This window comes from Geotrypetes seraphini, chromosome 9 (assembly GCF_902459505.1).
Source record: "Geotrypetes seraphini chromosome 9, aGeoSer1.1, whole genome shotgun sequence".
In the NCBI taxonomy this organism is placed as follows: Eukaryota; Metazoa; Chordata; class Amphibia; order Gymnophiona; family Dermophiidae; genus Geotrypetes; species Geotrypetes seraphini.
The window spans coordinates 25584586-25606074 of record NC_047092.1 but is presented as its reverse complement, the minus strand read 5'-3'; the positions used below and the strand labels follow the sequence as shown (position 1 = coordinate 25606074).

At 41.9% G+C, this 21489-nt stretch overlaps 1 protein-coding gene across 7 annotated transcripts in view; it reads left to right on the top strand.

Annotated features, from left to right (window-relative positions):
• The first annotated feature begins 670 nt into the window (after positions 1 to 670).
• PTPN12 (protein tyrosine phosphatase non-receptor type 12) overlaps positions 671 to 21489 on the top strand; it is a 179321-nt gene continuing 158502 nt past the window's right edge. For 3 of the 7 annotated variants that reach the window (XR_004540573.1, XM_033957664.1, XM_033957665.1), the window contains exon 1: positions 704 to 1411. Coding sequence is in view for 3 of the 7 variants with exons in the window: in XM_033957664.1 (XP_033813555.1) it covers positions 1313 to 1411 (99 nt within the window). In the remaining 4 variants the exon portion in view is untranslated. Of the gene's footprint in view, positions 1412 to 17545; positions 17570 to 21489 lie in introns of those variants that run through there. The other 4 variants (XM_033957666.1, XM_033957662.1, XM_033957667.1 and 1 more) reach the window with 4 other exon arrangements.

Below are 21489 nucleotides of genomic sequence, written 5' to 3'. Positions count from 1 at the left end.
TTGGGCAGAGCTGTTAAATCTTCATCTCTGGAAAAACTGCTACAGATCTGGAGTCTGTTTCACATGAGAAAATCATCTCTGAATCTTGCTTTTGCTTTGTCTGTCCAGTATGGGAACATCCTCACTAGAGAGACAAGGCAAAACACGCGCAGTTGGCTTGTGTTAATTTATATAGGTGATTTCTAATCTTACTGGCTAGAATAAGTGCCAGTTTCTGTCCTATCGCCTCTGACTGGCATTCAATAACTCCTATATTTCCAGTTTCTCTACAGAGGCCTTCTGAAATTCAAGGATATGTCCAGCTTAAGAATTATTCCTGGCCCCTTTGCAGTTAAACTGCTGTCTGAGCATTCAGGACTCGTAAACTGCTAAATCTCTAGTGGGTGGGATGCACAGTACTGTATGTATTACTTTTGATTTAATAAAAGATTGAAATTCAGATGTTTACTGGCAAAACAATTAAGTAATATATTAATGAATTACAGTAAAAAAACAAAAAAAAATAAGCGCAAGGATAAAAATTATAGGTCATTTCGATCAACGTCAAGAAGCGCTATTCCCCCAAAAGGCGGAGTCTACAGCGCTAGTCCATCCCCCCCATTTTCCAGCCCCACCCCCATTTTCAGGGCCGGGATTCCGATGCTAGCCAATCAGAATTGGGAGGGCGGGGCTTTCGCTGGCAGGAGAACATAAGCCTTAGCTTGTAAGGGCTACACGTATAGGCTTTCTTGGTCCTTTGGGAACGGCCGAGGTACTTTTAGAGATTGGATAGCTTCAGAAAGTTCGTAAGGTAAAGAGACGCGCGCCCAAAACGAGCGGAACGCACGCGCTTCCCCGCCTCTTCAGAAGCGGGAGGGTCCCAGAGAAGAGATCTCATTGAAGCCCGCAAAAGGAGGCGTGCAGGCTTTGCCTCGCGAGTGACGCGCACGGCCTCCAATCGGATATTGCAGGTGCGGTTCGCCAACCAATCGGCTCCCTGCCCGGAGGGAGGGGGGGGAGGAAACGTGAGCGAGGCGTGGCCCCTGACAGGCCTCTGCGCCTGGGCGGCGAGTTCCGGTTCTGCTTCGGCAGGGAGTGTCGCCGAGCCGCTGTGGCGAGGAGCCTCGTTGGCCGTCCATTGTGCAGCCGACCGGGCGCGTCGCTTCTTTTTATCGGCGGCGGAGGAGGAAGGGCGAGAGAGCCCGGGCGATGACCGGGGCAGAGTGAGGAGAGCGGGCGCTGGAGCTGAGCGCGCGCGCGGGAGAGCGCGGGAGGCGCTCGTTGCCTTTCTGCCGAGCCGGCCGAGGGGGGCGTGGAGACCCCGGCGACCAGGATGGACCAGGCGGAGATCCTGAGGAAGTTCATCCAGAAAGTGCGGGTGATGAAGGACAAGGACACCAGCGGCGAGGATAACTTCGCCTGCGACTTCATGGTGAGTGGGGGGGGGGGGGCAGGGGGCGCTGACCCAGTGCAAATGGGGGCGAGGAGGCGCGTCGCCGCTTTTCGGGGGGGGGGGGGGGGAGAGCGCCATACGGCTGCGTTCCCCCTCCCTCACCGAGCGCCCCTCAGAAGAGCGGCCTCCGCCCGTCACGGGAGTGTGCCGGCGGCTGCAGAGATTCTTCCCCCCCCCCCCCCCTCCGTTTCCCTTTTCCTCTTTGCGATTGTTTCAGTCGAGCTGCGACCATTTCCCTGCACCGATGTTGCGCTCTCTGAACAATGGTCCTCGCCCGGGCGGATGTCCACGTTGCTTCTGGATTATTCCGTTCTAAAAATAATGGCGGGGGATGGGATATTTGTGTGAGGGGGGGGTGTGTGTGTGAAAGGTCTCGTTCTACGTTTTAGAAAACGTTCTGTCTCTTTATTTTCCTGCGGATTTTTTTGGGCAAAGGGGAATCTCTCGGTGATGCTGGCAACGGTATTGTTCTAAGCGTCGGGGGAGCTTGCAGAATTGCTGCTCTTAACCGTAGACTGCGAGAAGTTTGCGGATATTGCGCAAGACTCTCCGGGGCCTTGGAAGAGCTGCAGGTCTGGTAGTAGAGAAAGGAAGTGTACGGGGCTTTGGGAAGTTCAGTCTCTGCGGCGGTCTGTCGGGCCAGTGAATGCTGTGTCGCTGTCTTGGGAATTCGTTTACCTTTTTACGGGGTTGTTGCAGGGGGGAAACTCGCTTGTGTGGAGTTATAGGCAAATAAATGTTCAGCCTGTAGATCTAGTTGGGTGGTTGCTGCTTCTGTGTATCCGCACTGTTATGATTAGAGAGAATTTAGGTTTTCATGTTTCTCCTCTTGGATATTGGAAGCAACAGTCAAACAAGCTTAATATTTGATGTCTACAGTTAATCTAAAAGGTTAATAATACCTATAACTTATAGGTTTTGTTTCATTATAATGCAAAAGTAAGTCATTGGCAGGACAGTTGTGTATACAGCTGGATAGTTTTCTAAAATGTGCAGGAGGGAGAATCTGTTTCAGCTCTGGAACCGAGGGAGGGGGTGTCAGAAATACTTTATCCTGTTGCACCTTTATTCCTACCAACCTATATATATATATATATATGCGCTGTCACACAAACATATGCACACTATCATAGGATTATTAGAGACTACCAGGGATCTCAAGTGCTCACAGCCAGAGGTCTGAGTTATACTTCAAAGCCAATGACTAATTCGTGAGCTATCATCGGTCCCGTCTGTGTTCTCTATACCAATACTTAGTGGTTTTAAATATTAATGAATTTGTTTATAAAAGTCTAATTCAATGATTTGCCGTTCTGTGTAATTCAGAACTACTTAGCTTTCTTTCTCTCTCTCTCCCTCTGATTGATTCTACGGAAGATCTCCGTTTCGCACCCATACATTGACAAGATCTTGAGATCCCGGGAGTTCAGAGAGAAAGCAGACTCCCGATTACAATTGCAGACGAACAGCACCGCGCTAAAGACAGTACGAGTGGCCTTTGGCGTTTTTCCTGATGAAGCCCCTTGTCAATGTATGGGTGCGAAACGGAGATCTTCCGTAGAATCAATCAGAGGGAGAGAGAGAGAGAAAGAAAGCTAAGTAGTTCTGAATTACACAGAACGGCAAATCATTGAATTAGACTTTTATAAACAAATTCATTAATATTTAAAACCACTAAGTATTGGTATAGAGAACACAGACGGGACCGATGATAGCTCACGAATTAGTCATTGGCTTTGAAATATAACTCAGACCTCTGGCTGTGAGCACTTGAGATCCCTGGTAGTCTCTAATAATCCTATGATAGTGTGCATATGTTTGTGTGACAGCGCATATATATATAGGTTGGTAGTGTTATGCACCTTTATTCCTGACAATGCAGAATTGAAACGAACGGGATCCGTTTCTGGGGGCATAGGATGAAGGTGAAGGGATAAACTCAGAAGTAATCTGAGAAAATACTTCTTCACAGAAAAATCTTCCAATCAATGAAACTGCTCCTGCAGAAGAAAATATTTTACAAATTTTATTAAAAGACCACCACGGTCATGAGCTGCAGACAATTTGTCTTAACTGTAAACCCACCAGCAATTCTAATTGGTCTGAGAACCAAATATTCACCTCTTGTAAGTATCTATTTGCAAATAAACAGAGCCATTGTTGAAATTTTGTAGGTTTATTTTTAAAACTTTTAGTCATCTCAGGTGAAACCTCCCATTGTTACATATGTTGTGGATTTGCATATTTTTAAACATTGTTTTTTGGTGAGTATGAATTGTGTCTCACTTTATACTCATTTGAAGGAAGTAATTCAATGTGACTGCCTGATGTGTTTGAACAGAAATTTATTTATAATTCTTCTGAATTTGCTAGGCTTATCCCATTTTGAAAACATTTTTTAGATGACATCTTTTCTGTTTGGACAGGCTCTGAATCTGCCTTATTATTTTTGTGAATTGGCTCAAATCATGTGAAAAAAGCCTTCAGTTCACTAAGATATGACTATCATGCTCTTAAACTCTTATTATGAGTACGATAAGTTAACTGTAGACCATAATTTCTTGTCATCAACCCTGCAACAAAATTGTCCAATATGAAAATTTCTCTATTTTTGAGAGGAACCCCTATAGTATTTTTTTCATACACTGAGGAATCCTCCTCCATTTATGAAAACATATACATGTTCATACATACTGATTCTACAGTTTAACTTCTTGAGGAACCTAGGGGTCCTTTTACAAAGGCGCGGTAGCGGTTTAACGCACGGAATACCGCACGTTAAACTGCCTGCCGCGCTAATACCTAATGCCTCCATTGACGAGGCGTTAGGATTTTAGGCTGCCACGGGGGTTAGCACGTGATGAAATGACTGACGTGCTAACCCCCATAGCGCGCCTTGATAAAAGGAGCCCTAGTTTGGGAGTCATTGCTCTAGACTAGAGCATGTAAAGAGCTTGATAGGCTGATAGAAACATGAAGGCAGATAAAGGCCAAATGGCCCATCCAGTTTGACCAGCCACAGCATCCACATACTGCCTTATATGATTGGAATACAACATTGGTGAGACTGATTCATGTTTTAAGAAGAACATAAGAACATAAGAAGTTGCCTCCGCTGAGGCAGACCCTAGGTCCATCCTGCTCAGCGGTCCGCTCCCACGGTGGCCCATAAGGCCCATTGCCTGAGCAATGGTCTATACCTATCTATACCCCTCAATCCCTTTTTCTTCTAGGAATCTATCCAAACCTTCTTTGAAACCATTTAATGTTTTCTTGTCTACAACAGCCTCTGGAAGCGCGTTCCATGTATCCACCACCCTCTGAGTGAAAAAGAACTTCCTAGCATTTGTTCTAAACTTGTCCCCTTTCAATTTCTCCGAGTGCCCCCTTGTACTTGTGGCGCCCCTTAATTTGAAAAATCTGCCCCTGTCTACTTTTTCTATGCCCTTCAGGATCTTGAAGGTTTCTATCATGTCTCCTCTAAGTCTTCGTTTCTCCAGGGAGAAAAGTCCCAACTGCTTCAATCTTTCGGTATATGGGAGATTTTCCATTCCCTTTATCAGTCTAGTTGCTCTTCTTTGTACTCCCTCAAGTACCGCCATGTCCTTCTTGAGGTACGGTGACCAGTACTGGACGCAGTACTCCAGATGCGGCCGCACCATTGCACGATACAGCGGCATGATGACTTCTTTCGTCCTGGTTGTAATACCCTTCTTAATGATACCCAACATTCTGTTTGCTTTCCTTGAGGCCGTGGCGCATTGCGCCGATGCCTTCAGTGTTGCATCTACCATCACTCCCAGGTCTCTCTCCAGGTTGCTGACCCCTAGTGGTGTTCCCCCCATTTTGTATGTGAACATCGCGTTCTTTTTCCCCACGTGCATGACCTTGCATTTCCCCACGTTGAAGCTCATCTGCCATTTTTCGGCCCACTTTTCCAGCTGTGTTAGATCCTTTTGAAGGTCCTGTTGCATTGAGGATAATCCCAATGTCAAATTGAAAACCTTAAGTAACTCAAAAAAATCTTACAATCAAAGGAAAATGATATAAATAAAGGACCGATGATGAATACACCACTCCAGTAAGGGTATGAAAGAAAATCGAATAATGCCCCGGGTATATGAGGTCTTTACTATACTATTTGTCAAGATCCTTTTTTATAGCATATGCTGGGGGAAGAAACACCAGAGAATCGCTGACTTAACTGGAAAGAAGTCGGATGCTGCTTTGGCTCACATTGCATGTGATCACCCTTTTGTTGTTTTACCTACACTGCAAGAGGTCTCGTTTGGGTGTATCTGAAATCAAGGGAAACGTTTAAAGCTTATATCAATACCTTTTGCAATACCATTTTTTTTTCTGCTGGAGCAGTTAGAACCGCATAGAACTTCACGGTATTGCGGTATATAAGCTGTTATTATTATTATTAGATTAATTAGGTAATTTTAAAAACATCACATTAGTCACCAGCACATATATTAAAATGAATGGTAGTGAGGCTATTAATTATTCTGCCCAAATACAGAGAAGTATGCAGAAGACTTTTTAAAGTATGAGTCATTTTTCTGCAGGAGGGTCTGAGGATTTAATGCCAGTCTTTCTCTCTCTTTTTAATATCATTCTATCAAAGCAGTGTGCATTCAGGTACAGTAAATATTTTCTCTGGAGGACTCATAATCTGAATTCATTCTTGAGGCAATGGAAATTAAGTGGGGCATGCCTAAGATACAAGGAGCAGGAGTGGTATTTGAGCCGGTTCCCTTGGTTCTCAACCCACTGCTCTCTTCCTGTGAGCATAACAGTACCCGCTACCCTTAAGATAATGGGGGATAATGGTTCTGTGCACAAGTCTCAGCAGAAAAAAATTGTATCTGTGCATATTCCGGAATGTTATTCTGCACATAAACATTGATATTGTAGATATTGTTTATGATGCCATTAGTTATCTAAAGAAAACATTCTAGCACATGCATAGTTGTGTGCTAATACTTTTTTTTTTTTTGCTCAGACATTTGCACAGTACAGACTATCCTATGCACATATATCTGAAATAGTTGCCCTGGTGAGTGCACACATTCTGTATGCTTCAAATTTGCATATGATTAGCTGCTTATATCAGTGAGGAAAACTTTTGTGTTAAATTTCTGTTAGAAGTTGTATACTCAGCCAGCAGTGTACAAGGCTCCAACCCACCGTTATTTGCATTGATCCTTGTGTTAGATAAAACGTAAAATTTTGTGTGTAGTGAGGTGTGCACTTTAATAATCTGCAAGACCTAATATACTAGGAGTCACTGTCGAGTCTTGATGCCAACTCAAACTGCTTATGCCAGCTTTGTACTGTGTTTTCAATTTAGATGGCAGAGGTAATAACAAATGTGATCTTTCAGTAAGTGATTAACACAAATGATTCTCAAGGAGGAATGTAATTACATTTGTGTCTTTGGTGCTTACACTAAAGACACGAATGCCTGTTTTCTGGAATATCTTTTTAATCCCTCTTAAAATACGCTTTGGGGCTGATTCTATAAGTGGCACCTGAAATGGCAGGTGCATAAAAAAAGTTGCCTGCCACATGTCAATCACATTCAGACGTCACTTAGAGAATTGCGGCTATCAGCACCAAATGACAAATTTAGGTGCAGGTAATATAGGCCAGGGTTTTTAAAGGCCTACATTTCTGCCTAGTGGCGTTTAATGACACCCAAGGCCAATACATAGAAACATGAAGGCAGATAAAGGCCAAATGGCCCAGCATTCACTATCTCAGTCTCTCCCTAACAGATCCTACATGCCTTTTCCATGCTTTTGTGAACTCAGTCTTTGTCTCCACCACCTCTACCGGGAGACTATACCATGCATCTATCGCCATTTCAGTAAAAAAAAAAAAAATTTTTCATTAGATTACTCTTATCACCTCTTAATTTCATCCTATGCCCTCTCGTTCTAGAGCTTCCTTTCAAATTTAAGATTGCCTCATATACTTTTATGCCATGTAGTATTTAAACATTTCTATCATATCTCTCCTCTCCCGCTTTAGTCTAAAGTATACATACTGAGATCTTTCTGTCCCCTTGTGTCTTATGATGACCACAACCATTTTAGTAGCCTTCTTCTGAACCAACTCCATCCAGTTTATATCTTTTTGAAAGTACCCTCTCCAGAATTGTACATAATATTCTAAATGAGGTTTCACCAGAGTCTTATACATGGGCATGAATACCTCCTTATCTTTATTGGTCATACCTCTCCCTGTGCACCCTAGCATCCTTCTAGTTTTTGCCATCCCCTTTTCAATCTATGTGGCCACCTTTAGGTCATCACATACAAGTCCCGCCACTCTTTTGTGCACAGAAGTTGTTCACCCCCTGAACTGTACCATTCCCTTGGGTTTTTGCAGCCCAAATGCATGACTTTGCATTTCTTAGCATTAAGTCATAGCTGCCAAATTTCAGACCATTCTTCAAGCTTTCACACCACTCTATTGCAGATTTTGGTTATCATCAGCAAAGAGGCAAATCTTATCTGATAGACCTTCAGCAATATTGCTTATAAAGATGTAAAAACAAAAAAACAAAAACAGGCCCATGAACAGAACCTTGAGGCACACCAGTGGTAGCATCCCTTTCCTCAGAGCGATCTCCATTGATCACTACCCTCTATCGCCTTCCACTCAACCTGTTTCTGACCCGGTCCATCACTTTGGGACCTATCCCGAGGACACTCAGTTTATTTATTGGACGTCTGTGGAACACTGTCAAAGGCTTTGCTAACATCTAAATACACCACATCTAGCACACATTCTCTATCCAATTCTCTGATTACCCAGTCAAAGAAATTGATCAGATTTGTCTGACGAGACCTCTGTCTAGTGAATTCATTTTGTCCTAGGTCCTGTAAGTCACAGGATTCCAGAAATGTCACTATTCTTTGTTTTAAAAGCATTTCCATTAATTTACTTACTACAGAAGTCAAACTTACTGGCCTATAGTTCCCTACTTCCTTACTTCCTCTTTTGTGGAGAGGGTTCACATCTAACTTCTGCAGTCCTCTGGTACCACTCTGATTCTAGAGAAGCATTGAAAGGTCAGCCAGTGGAGCCACCGGAACTTCCCTAAGTTCCTTCAGTATCCTTGGATGTACATAATCTAGCCCAGGGATCTCAAAGTCCCTCCTTGAGGGCCGCTATCCAGTCGGGTTTTCAGGATTTCCCTAATGAATATGCATTGAAAGCATGCATGCACATAGATCTCATGCATATTCATTGGGAAAATCTTGAAAACCCGACTGGATTGTGGCCCTCAAGGAGGGACTTTTGAGACCCCTGATCTAGCCCCACTACGTTGTGCGTCGCTCTTCTAAGACAAAGGCAGCCGTCCAGGAGACCGCACTGGACCACCGCCACTAAAAATAAGGTATGGGGGGGGGGGGGGGTGCAGTGTATTCAGTCCATAAAACACACACCCCTTTTTGGGGGTGGAAAAAGTGCATCTTATGGTCCGAAAAATACGGTACATCACAAAACTACTATCCCATCAAGCTGCTCACATAAGCTGGGAACCATCAAAGGGGTCCTCTTCATACTTGCACTTTAGGCGAGGCTTAAAAACATACTTGATTGATAAGTTCCTAGCAAAGCATTAAACCCTGTGCTCTCTCTACATGTCTCTTATGCTCTTCCTACCAGATGACTGTGAAAACTCCATGCACAGATACATCTAGTACTTATTACCTACTCCCCTTTTTTCGCTACCTGCATTTGGGATTCCCTATCTATAACTGTACCGGTATTCAAAAGCTGTTCACTTCTTGAGTCTTTTGTGGGATCTCTCAGAGCGAGAAAGATAATGGTTACTGTGGATGGGCAGACTAGATGGGCCATTTGGCCTTTGTCTGCTATCATGTTTCTATGTAACTTACAATGATTGTATTTAACACTGGCCTCATTATGCTCCTAAGTTATTTGTATTTGTTCCTTCACCACTTCGGTACGGTTTTCTGCTTAATCCTCTGTTAACTGCATCGAACTTTACGGTGTATCACGGTATACAAATAAAATGTTATGTTTTATACCTGGGGCAATGGAGGGTTAAGTGATTTGCTCAGGGTGCCCAAAAAGTAGCAAGGTTTAATACTAGCGAGCCTATGTAAACTCAAAAGCTGTAAAAGAGTGTGTGTGATCGAATATATTCTACAACGCAAACTATTGGTATGTCAGTTCATGTAATACTGCTGAAAAAAATTAAACCATTATGCTTTGCGTATACAATGTTTAATATTTTTACTAATGAAAGCCAAGGCTGTGTGGAGTTGGCGTCAGTAAAATGTACCAACTATCTGCAAAGTAAAAACTTACAACATAATATACAATAAATTTGTCATTTTATACTTTTTGTTTAAGCTCTTTGTTCAAATGTGTTATGTGGTCCTAGTCGTAATTTTTGTACATAAAGGAATATCCTATGTTTCTCTAACAATTTCTCTTAGGTTTACTACACGTACCGTGTTTCCCTGAAAATAAGACACTGTCTTATATTAATTTTGGGCCCAAAAATGGCACTAGGTCTTATTTTCAGAGTAGGTCTTCTTTTTTTTCATGTACTGTACAATGATCATCTCTCCCTTGCTCTCCTCCACCCCAATTCTTCCTATTTCCTTTCTCTCCCCCACATGTGAGGCATCTTTTCTCCCCTCACCCATCCCCTTGTGCAGTGTCTTTGAATACCTCCCTACCTCCCATCCCCCTGTGCAGCAGAACCTTTGCAGCTTGTATCCCTCCCACTCCCTGCTGCCATTGCACAACCACCCGCCGACCCTTCTATCTCTCCCTCTGACCGCCAGACTGAAATACTGTACCTTGAAACAAACAGAAGCATCACAGCAATGTAGACAGACTGCTTCGCGGCTTCTCCTGCCCGGGTGTGTGTGCTGTGTTGCTGATGACATCATCAATGCGGCAAAGGAACGCCTGGGCAGGAAAAGGCTGCAAAACAGTCTGCCTACATTGCTGTGACGCTGCTGTTTGTTACAAGGTACAGTATTTCGGTCTTGTGGTCGGCGGGAGAGATGGGGGGGGTGCTCGGGGAAGCGCTGCTGCCGACAACTAGGGTTTATTTTTTGGGATAAGGGCTTATATTAAGACCTACCCCCCCGAATCATGCTAGGGCTTATTTTCGGGGTAGGTCTTATTTTTGGGAAAACACGGTAATAGGAGTCAAATGTTGCCATTAAAGATTTGGGTTTACTGGTTCAGTGCTGAATTTACTTGGTGAGACCCCTTGTTAATAAGTTATACTGTATCATATACCCTAGAAACAATATGTAAATATAATTTTAAATATAATTTTAGCATACATTGATATATATTAATATCACTCTGAGAAAATTAAGACATTTTGGATAATTTTTATAAATATAAGTAATAATAAACTTGTTTGTAAAATCGGAAAACTGAGCCTGAAAACAGAAAATTTATGCTTAAACTATAACCTAAAGTTGTCATGTATAAAGCCATTTTAAAAGTACAGATGAAAGTAATTCTGTCTTTCGAACATTTAAATAAGTTTGATAAAAAGCCATATGAAAGTTTCAGAGCGCCCCAAAAATTCTGAACTTATTTAGCTTATAGGTACAGTAAATCCAACACTATATTGACTTCAAAGCCTTGGTGGAAGCCACTATACTGACTCATTTCCTGTTTTGAATTGCATTGCTCACAGTCCTTTGCCAGGCTAGAGTTCCCATACTGTTTTGTAAGGTGCCACATTTTGATAGCTTCTACTTTAGATACTGAATGTTCTGCATCAATAATTTCAAGCATGAAACTCATGAGCTATCAGTACTTTCATTGGTGTAATAAAATTGTAGCTTTAAAATAACAGCAATTTGTCTGTAAATGTGTTTTTCCTTCCCAAGGAGATATTATTGTGTTAATGCTTTCCTAAGCTGCTTTTAATTGGTTATGCTATATACTCTGAATTTAAGTAGATCAGTGCACTGTGTTGATATTTCTTAGAGTCTTAGAATAGCCATAGCTTAGTCACCCAAGACTGAAATTTGGAGGAAGTCCTTATAAGCTGAAGAGAGAAATGGTCCTGGAAAGTTAGAACAGACTTGCATTTTAAATCAAAACCATTAGTTATAATTTTAAAAATAAAGACCTCTAACAAAGGAGAGATAATATAGTTAGTCTTAGTACTGCTTATGGCTTATGAAATGCTTTCCAATCCCTCTCCATGTGTTTGTGTTTTGTTATCTTTTGTGTGGTGTTTTGTTTTTCTGATCTAGAGGGGAGGAGTGGTTTGAAACAGTTCCCAAATATTTTGTTGATTTGTAAAGAATAATAAAACCAAGCATGATGATATCTAACCATTCATTGTCGGTAACAAGATTTCAAAGGATGAATTTTATAGTTAACCAAAGGGTGTCATTATTCCAGGGCAACAGGCATTGCTGGGCTTCTCTGCCATCTATACAGATGAGTCGGTAGCTGTTACCATACATAGGTTTCACTATGGAATGTCCAAAACAAAATGACGTGCACAGGGACAGCAGGGAAAGGGTGTGCCAACAGTGGTTGGTTGTGTGGTAAGGAAATTGAGGAGCAAGCTTTATGAAATTGGTTCCAGCATTTTTACACCCCCTTTGATTCATACATTCAAAATGCACACAATCCTAAGAAAGAACAACTTCTACATCTTTACAGTACTTAAATACGTGTCCTGTATTCAGCTTTTTTTGTGTGAAGCAGACCATCATAATATACTGTACAAAAATTCAGCCAAACAGCTTAGACTTTCACTGTGACAGAATCATTGGTCCAATACTATAGCACACTTCCAATGCAACAGGAGCAGAGATCCAGAACTAATGGGTAGTCACTCTGAAACCGCAAGTTTACTCGCGGAAGCTGCCAATCATCTTCTTGCACGGCTCTACCTTTCCTCCCAAAGGGTGCTGCAACCCTGTCAGTTCTCATTTCTGCAAATGAGTTGAGAAGTTGTCTTCTGATTTATTTTATTTTTCAGGTACTTTCTTCTTGAATTGTGAGGTTTTAGTGCTATAGTGATTCCTATTGTTCCTGGGGCAGCTCCGACTGTGAGAAGACACACTCGGCGAAGAAGTCTGTTGCTAGCAGGCATCTCTAAGAGACTTTCCTTGCCTAGGAATCATTTAATAGTACCCAGTTTTTCTGTGCATAGATTTGGAGATTGTTGTTAACTTTTCAAATCTAAACTCAAGGTGAATTACGTATGTACAGGTAAATTGAGTAATTCCTTGCCCAAAAGAACTTACAGTGGAGGTTTTATACCCAAAGTATTGGAGGAATAAGTTGTTTGCCTTGAGTTACAAGAAGTATTGGTGAGAGATGTGGGATCAATCTTGCTACCTTCCTTCAAGAAGGTGTATAACTTCTCATTTCACTGGTTATACAGATAATTTATAGTGGCTTGGCCACTGACAACCATGGGGAACATGGCACCATCTTTGAAGGAGGAATTGCCATTGTTTTCCATGCTCTGAGCAGCAGTTCTCTGCTGTCTCTCTTCTAGGTTGAGGGATTTTGATATTCAAGGGTGATGGAAGAGTTGGCCAATCTTAAGATGATAGTGAACAACCAGTTTTTTTGGTGGCAGCATTAAGTTTGAAGAGTGCTATCAAGTTTTTTGAAGCTTCTGAGTGGTATTTGAATTGTTAAATCTTGACATTGAATATTATTTGATGCAGTAACCTGTAATATCATAAAAAATAACATGCGGTTTTGTTTCCACTGTTTGTTAAGCTTCTGTAAAAATCCTTAATTTTTTTATTGGGATGAATCGGAGAGAGAGGGCTCTGGTATATTCCTTTCAGGTATGAGCCAACAGAGGTGAAGGGGAAAAGGATGAGAAGACTGGTTTTATTTTCATCTTGTGTTAGGACAGAATATAACAGTTTCTAGAACCTCTTGTAGCTTTTTTTTTTTTTTTTTTTTTGTAAATAACATCCCATTTTTCCATATTCTGTTTTCATTTCTATGGATTACAAAAGTATGAAAAAAAATCATACTGTAATAATAGGGAATGAAGATCACTATCTGAGACCCAGGACACATTATGGGAGAACAGTGAATTTTATTGGTTTGTTTTGGTTTTTTGTTTGTTTTAATGAGCAGCTAAAACTTGGGCTACAGTTAAAAATCTTAAACCATAGCTAAACTTTCAGAGCATGCATTTTTAGATGAATAATTTCATTTTGATCATATTATATTCTGTGCCAAAAAGTGAGCATTCCAACAGATAAGTCTAATATTTAGAGCAGCAGGCTGAAAACCAGGGAAGCTAGGGTTCAAATCTCACTGCTGCTCCATTTCATCTTGGGCAAATCCATTTAATTTTCCATCACCTCGAGTCAAACGGAGGGCAAATTCTCAAAAGTTTTGCGGTCGCTAAACTGGTTTCCGATGCTTTAGTCTACACGCATTTTAGTGGCGGATTATCAAAATGACTTATCTCTGTCTTTAGCGAGCTTTCTAGCAATCTCTGATACTGCCATGCAAATAGGCTCTTCAACATTAAAATGAGCACTCTGGATTCTTTAAAATCACAGAGGCATTTTCTAAGAACGGCGTCAGCTTTTACAAACCCCCAAGCAGCAGGAGAGATGCCCACTCTCTCCTGCTGCCAAGCAACCTCCTCTAGCAGTGGGAGAGATGCTCATTCTCTCCCGCTGCTACACATCATTACCTTCTGACTCTCTCCCCCTTACCTTGAATTAGTTGGCTTACCAGAGGGATGCCTCTTCAAAATGGCCTGCCTCTTCAAAATGGGCCTTCCCTTCCCCAGTGCATCCAGTGTTTAAGGCCCCTCATATGTCATGGGCCTTAAATGTCAGGGCCAGTCAGAGCTTTAGGCCCCTTCCCGGAGCATCTGGGGAGGGGCCTAAGGCTCTGATTGGCCCAGACGCATAAGACCACTCCCATAGGAGGGGCCTTTAACTGAGCCTCGGGTCCCTCCGGGGAGGGGTAGGAATAGGTATCCTTCTGGTCAGCCAACTAATTCAAGGTAAGGGTGAGAGGGTCGGAAGGAGGTGTGTGTTGTGTGGCAGCGGGAGAGATTAGGCATTTCTCCCACTACTAGGGGAGGTTGCTTGGCAGCTGGAGAGAGTCAGCATCTCCTGCTGCAGGGAAGGGGGTTTTGTTTGTGGTAGGAGAGAATGGGCATCTCTTGCTGCTGGGGGGAGAGTCACTTTGTGGAGGGAGAGAATGGGCATTTCTCCACTGCAAAGGGGGGTGGGGTTGTTGGTTGGCAGTGGGAGAGACTGTACATCTCTCCCGCTGTTGTGTTTTTTTTTTTTTTTTTTGGGGGGGGGGAGTTTCCCTCTCTGCATTTATTCTGTGCATGTGCCCATTGCTATCACCAGCGATGGGCACATGCAGATTTTTTGAGTTTTCACTACTCTCCGCTAACCTCATTTGCATGAGAGTTTTTTTGAAAATGACTCGCTTTTTTGAAATCGTTAACAGAACAGCTACAATAGCAGCCCTTCATTTTTTAACATGGTTTTTTTTGAGAATCTAGGCCCTAGATTGTAAATCTTCCAGGGAAAAACACTGCACCTGAATGTAACTCACCTTAAACTACTAGAAAGACAAGAGTTAAATCCAGATTCTCCTTATATTCTTCCCCATTTCATTTAAAAACTGCTGTGTATGTGTAAAGCCAAGATGTTGAAAAATAGTACTATATCACCACTGATTTCAATTTTTTAAAAAAAAATTTTGTAAGACCTTCAGAAGTGCCTCTTATGAACTAGCAACTTTTCCTTCATAAGAATCTGTGCAGTTGTCATCAGATCTGCTTTAGATTTTTCTTAATACTTACATTTAAATCAACTGTGATTTGTAATAAAACCCAATAAATATCCCATATACTTCATAAATACTTAGCTTGAGACTTAGCTTTATTATATTCTTGTTTTCAGCGTCAGAAGGGAACTTATCTTTCCGATATGTTTAGCCCTATGGTTTCTTCAAGGAAGTCCCTCCCCAATCATTTTCACTCTACACTATCCCGACTCGGTTTTTTTAATGTCAGTAGATCATCTTTTGACAATGTCATCAAAACCTTCATGAAATTAATAGCAACAGAATAAGATGATTTATAACTGTGAATCAACAGAGCACAAATAAAACAAAGATTTTAAAACAGACATGCCATAGAATGTAAATGTGAGTGGGTAGAAAAGATGGAAATCTACCAAAACTTTGAAGACACATCTAACACTTGAAATAAGGAGAACCAAATAACATTTACATAAATGGTGCTGCTAATATCTCTGGCCTTTATTGTAACTTTCCCAAACCTCTAAATCAGTGGTTCTCAACCCTGTCCTGGGGACCTCCCAGCCAGTCAGGTTTTCAAGATATCCATAATGAATATGCATATGAGAGATTTGCATACCTGTCACTTCCATTATATGCAAATCTCTCTCATGCATATTCATTAGGGATATCTTGAAAACCCGACTGGCTGGGGGGGTCCCCAGGACAGGGTTGAGAACCACTGCTCTAAATGGTGGTGGGTGGGTTATTATTTCAAGAAGTATAATCGTTTGTCTTCAATATCAAATTTTTAGAATCTCCTTACAGAATTTAGCCATTGTTTTCAAGCAGTTTTTCTTTCTCGGCTTCATTCTACTCCAGAAGTTTAGAATAGAGAGCTGCATGGGAACGGGGATCCTGTGGGTTCCCCCTTTGGGTCACGGGGATCCCATGGGGACGCCCCTTATGGTCTCAGGGATCCCGCAGGGTTGGGAGGCAGCTCGAGCCAAATGGCTCGTCTTCTTTTCCTGCCCTTCTGCTCCCAGCACACCACACGTAGCCGCCCTGGAAGTCTTCCCCCATCGTCAGAGGTAAGGCTTCGGGTGCAGCACTTGGGAGCGGTAAAGTCTAGCGGGAGCCTCGGAGGTGGACAGAAAAGGCAGGGCCCGCTGCCTTGCGAAGACGTGCAACACTCGGGAGACAGGAGGGGGGCAGAAAAGGCAGGGCCCATTGTCCTGTGAAGACGTGCAGCACTCAGAAGACAGGAGGGGGCAGAAAAGGCAGGGCCCATTGCCCTGCGAAGACGTGCAGCACTCGGGAGACAGGAGGGGGGCAGAAAAGGCAGGGCCTGCTGTCCTGCGAAGACGTGCAGCACTCGGGAGACAGGAGGGGGGCAGAAAAGGCAGGGCCCGCTGCCCTGCGAAGACGTGCAGCACTCGGTAGACAGGAAGGGGGTAGAAAAGGCAGGGCCCGCTGTCCTGCGAAGAAGTGCAGCTCAGTCAGTCGGGAGAAACAGGGCTGTTTAGTGTTGTGTATTCAGAACCCATATCTGGTAAGTGATTATTTAAATGCATTTTGGGTTTTTTTCTTTAGGCTTTGTCCTTTCAAAGTTTATTGCACTTTCTCTGGATTTTTGCTTTTCAACATTTGGGGGGGGGGGGGTTAGCTTTCTTTAGATGGCCCATTCTGTATTTTCTGTGTGTGTTTTATTGACTTCTGACCATATGCATATCATAGTGTACTGTTATCTAGTTTTTTAAGGGGAAATCAGCATTTAAGAATTCTTTTTGTTAGTGTATGTATCAAAGTGCAAAACTATACAAGTGCAGAATTGAAATGAGTCAACTGATGGGTCTGAAGTAATAGATAGAAGGTAAACAAAATACAATGTAAAAGGGAGAATTGGGCATGTGTGTGTCAATGAGAGGGAAAGAGAGATGGTGTACACGGGGAATGGAAGAAAGAGGAGAATTTTTGGTCATAGGGAGGGAGTAAGGTACAGGTGATAGGGAAGAAAAAGATGAGAGGGAGAAATGTTGTGGTGGAAAGGGGACAGTATGACAGATTGAAAGGGATGCAAGAGGGAGGAATGTTGGACATAGTGGTGAAGGGAATGGAGGGAGAGATGTGGCATGGTGCTGGAGAAATGTTGGGCATTGGGTTGGTGGGCAGGGGCAAAAGATGCTGCACATGGTCTGGGGGTTGACAGAGGGATAAATGCTGGACCATGGTAGGAGGAACCAATGGACAGCAACAGAAGAATTTACAGAAGATGGGAAAGTGGAAAAAAGAAACCGGGACCAACTTGATGGAAAAATAATTTTCCAGACATCAAAGGTAAAAAAAGTAATTTATTGACTAAAATATATTAGCTTGGGAAATGTATATAGCAGATGTCTTTGTATTGTGTTCAAAAGAAAAGGAAATGCATTTCTGGTTTTATTTCTATAGTTTTGAAGTACTTGCTGACCCTTGCTGTGACTGGTGGGGATCCCCCAAGCACCGCCAGTAGAGGACCTCCTCTAGAGACGGCCAGAACTCCCCTCCACCAAGCACAGCAATCGCTGGCAGCATCCATGAGCCACTGAAGTGCCAGTATCTGTGACTCAGGGACGCTACTGCTATCTCCCAAGCTTGGCAAAAGGGATCCCCAGCCAACTGCAAAGGAAGTCCTCAGCTGACAGCTTGGGGGTTCTCATCAGCTGAGTATTTCTATTTTATATTTACATTAGAGGCTCTGGTAGAAACCTGTTTACAAAGTATGTATTCTTCCCAATTAATATTTCTAAATTAATATCTTTGCTTATTTGTAAATGGGTCTCCACCAGAGCCTTTAATTAACTATTTCTGAAGTTTATAGGGACGGGTGGGGACGGAGGGATTCTTTGCAAGGACAGGTGGAATTTTTGCAGGGACGGGTGGGATTTCTGTCCCCACGCAACTTTCTAGTTTGGAAGCGGAGTCCTTGAGTATGAAGCAATGGAAAACCAACAATGGTGCTAACAACTTAAGATTTCACCAGCTTTCAGAAATGTTGAGCCTCTGAGTAAGACTACCACATATGCAGATAGAATCCCAGCAGTTGGGTAAACTTAGATGAACATATAGGCCCATATTCTATAATTGGCACCTTAACTTAAGCACTGGTAGGTGCCTTACCGTTGTTTAAGTTAAGTGCAAAACGTTGTTTAAAAAGTTTTAAAAATGGGTGCTGGAATCACGCCTAAGGAGGTGCTTCATGATGCCTAATGCCACCGTAGGTATGGCTAATGGCTATAAAGCGCCTCCGTAGGAATGATTAATGTAAAAGGTAGACCTTGAAAACCCTGGCCTGCATTTCTGGCACCTGCCATTCCCAAAGGCGCGATTATATAAACAGCACTGCCACGTGATTAGCAGCCACTGAGAACACCGTCTATAGATTTTGGGCCATAGTGTATCCCAGAAGATTATGAAACACAAATTTTTAAAATTAAGTAAAATTGTGCAAATGCGTTTGCTGTAACTTTTACATGCTATGTAAACAAATTGTGAATTTTATTTGATATGGTTTTTAATAGAAAATTTGGCTGTGTGTATATTGTGATTGTACTTGTTTATATGTACGTGGCACTTGTAATCTGCTTAGAATTGTAGAGAATGCAGAATATAAATGTTATAAATGATAGTATTTCAACTTGTACAAGTATTTTGCAACAATGTAAGAATACTGTAATGGAAAAAGCTGTCTTCTGCCATTTTAGTATGGAGACTTTGTGTGAAGGATAAAAAATCCTTTTTCTCTGCCCAGATCATAGAAACCATTTTCCCTTCTTGAAAATTGCTGTCCTATAAATTCTTTGTTCTAAGCAGTCATCTTTCTCAATGTGTTTATACCTAGGGGTTTAACTTTATTGCATTTTACTTAAAGGAAAAGGGCATTTGCATTTGTTTTTACATTTCTAAACAAAATTAGGAAGCCTTTGTTTTGCCTTGGGTTTAGTTGCTTGTTTTCTTTTTTGTTGTTCTCTCTAGGCTGGGGCAGGGAGGTTTCATTTCATGATGTCGTTGGGGCTTCCGTGTTATAATGTGCACTGAAATTAAAGTAGTAGCTTCAAATGAGAAGCTATAATTTTTGGCAGTGCCAACGTTTGAAAACTTGATTTATGTTTTACAGTGCTAACATTGCCAAAATTACAGCTTTTCAATAACTTACTAAAAGTAGTTTTAGGAGCCCAAGACATGGCAAGATGCCGTGAAATAAAAAAGCTGAGGGCAGCACAAAGCATTCACATATAAATGTGTGTGTGTGTATGTATATATATATATGAAGAGCATTCAATAATTTATCTACCTCAGTAAGAAAGAGAAGAATTAAAAAAAAAAACAAGTTTGTTTTATTTTTCAATATAGTCCCTTGATATCTCCATACACTTCATCCACTTTTCCTGCAATGACTTTAACAAAAAGAATTCCCCTGTTTGACCTTCAAACCAGGACATCATAGCTTCTTTGACGTCTTCATCACTTGAAAACTGCTGTCCACGGAGAGATTTCTTCAAAACTCAGAACAGGAAATAATCTGAGGGAGCCAGGTCAGGTGTGTAGGGTGGATGATTCAGCTGCTAAAACCCACATTCTTGGATGACAGCCTATGATTGTCATGATGTGCACCGGCACATTGTCATGAAGAAGCAGCAGGCCTGCTGTGAGTTTTCCTTGTCTTTTCTCGATTGACTCTTGCAAAATGATCATTGTGTTGATGTTATTCTCCCCGTTTATGGTTGTCTTGTATGACATGAACTTCAGAAGCAAAAGTCCATCATCCCCGAAGGAAATTTCCATAACTTTGCCTGCAGATTTTCTGTCTTGAACTTTTTCAGGGTGAAAGATGACTTGTGCTTCCATTGCATTGACTCCATTTTGGATTTGGGATCTCTGTGAAAGACCCAAGTTTCATCTCCTGTCAACAAACAATAAAAAAAATTAACTTGGTCTTCATAGAACATCTTCAAGTTCTCTTGACAGCACTGGAGCTTTGTGGCCTTCTGACATGGTGTTGGCATTCTTGGAACCCATCTTTTTATGAGTTTTTTTCCAAATTGTATCTGCCGAGATGCCCTTTTCTTCAGCTAATTGGGAAACTTTAAATCCTGACAAAATTAAATCCTTGACTTTCTTGCGAATTTCTGTGGAAGTTGCTTCCACAAGCCATTCAGTGTGAGTCATATTCAGTGGACTCTCTACCCCACTTAAACTGCTTGCTCCTTTGTTGGATGATGGGGCAGACTCACCATAAACAGCAGTCATTTGTTCATGGATCTCCTTTGGCTTTTTACCTTCTTTTGTGAGAAATTTTATTACTGAATGGTGCTCCAAATCTAGCATTTTCTTATTTGATTTGAATGAGGACTCTCCTGACATCCTGTCTCTTGGAATATTAGACTTGCACTGAGCTGCAACTGTGCATGAGTAATCTTGAGATATGTCACTAAATACACAGACTTTTTTCAACATGCTTGATACTTTTCTTTCGTACTCAGGTAGATAAATGGAACACCTCTCAAATGTGTATATATAAATAAAGAACAAACAACTGCAGGCTTGGGTAGCTTAAGGAATACTGAGATGGAGATAAGGAGACCAAAGAAGACTTGAATGTGGACACAGTTAAGGGTGGCAGTGAACAGAGGCAACTAAATCTTACTTTCCAAAAATGCATATGGAGGGAAATACACCACTGTGCTATTCTTCTCCACTAGAAGGAAGGTTCTGCCCCAGACCCCACCACCATAATAATAGTACTAATTGTAATGCAATTTTGTCCATCTATTTTTCATACACACACAATATGTTATAGAAATTCCCCCCCCCCCCCCAAGAGATCAAGGCAGATGACTTTAAAATATGCAGTCACCTCAGTAACAACTGTAGAAAAACAGAAAAATATAGTGCAAAATATAGACAGCAGATATAAATTCTCAAAATGGACACATTTTGATCACTAAATTGAAAATAAAATCATTTTCCTACATTTGTTGTCTGGTGATTTCATGATGGTTGCACTTCTTTCTAACTGTGCATCCAATATTTCTTTCTGTCTCCTGCATGCTTTCTCTCCTCTGGACCTCTTTCCCTTCCCCAATCAACATCTTTCACTGTCCCTCCATGAGTCCAACATTTCTCCCTCTCTCATTTCCCGGATCATGTGCAGCATTTTTCATCACTGCCCACCATCCCCATGCCCATTTCTCCTTCTATCACCCCTCTCCAGCACC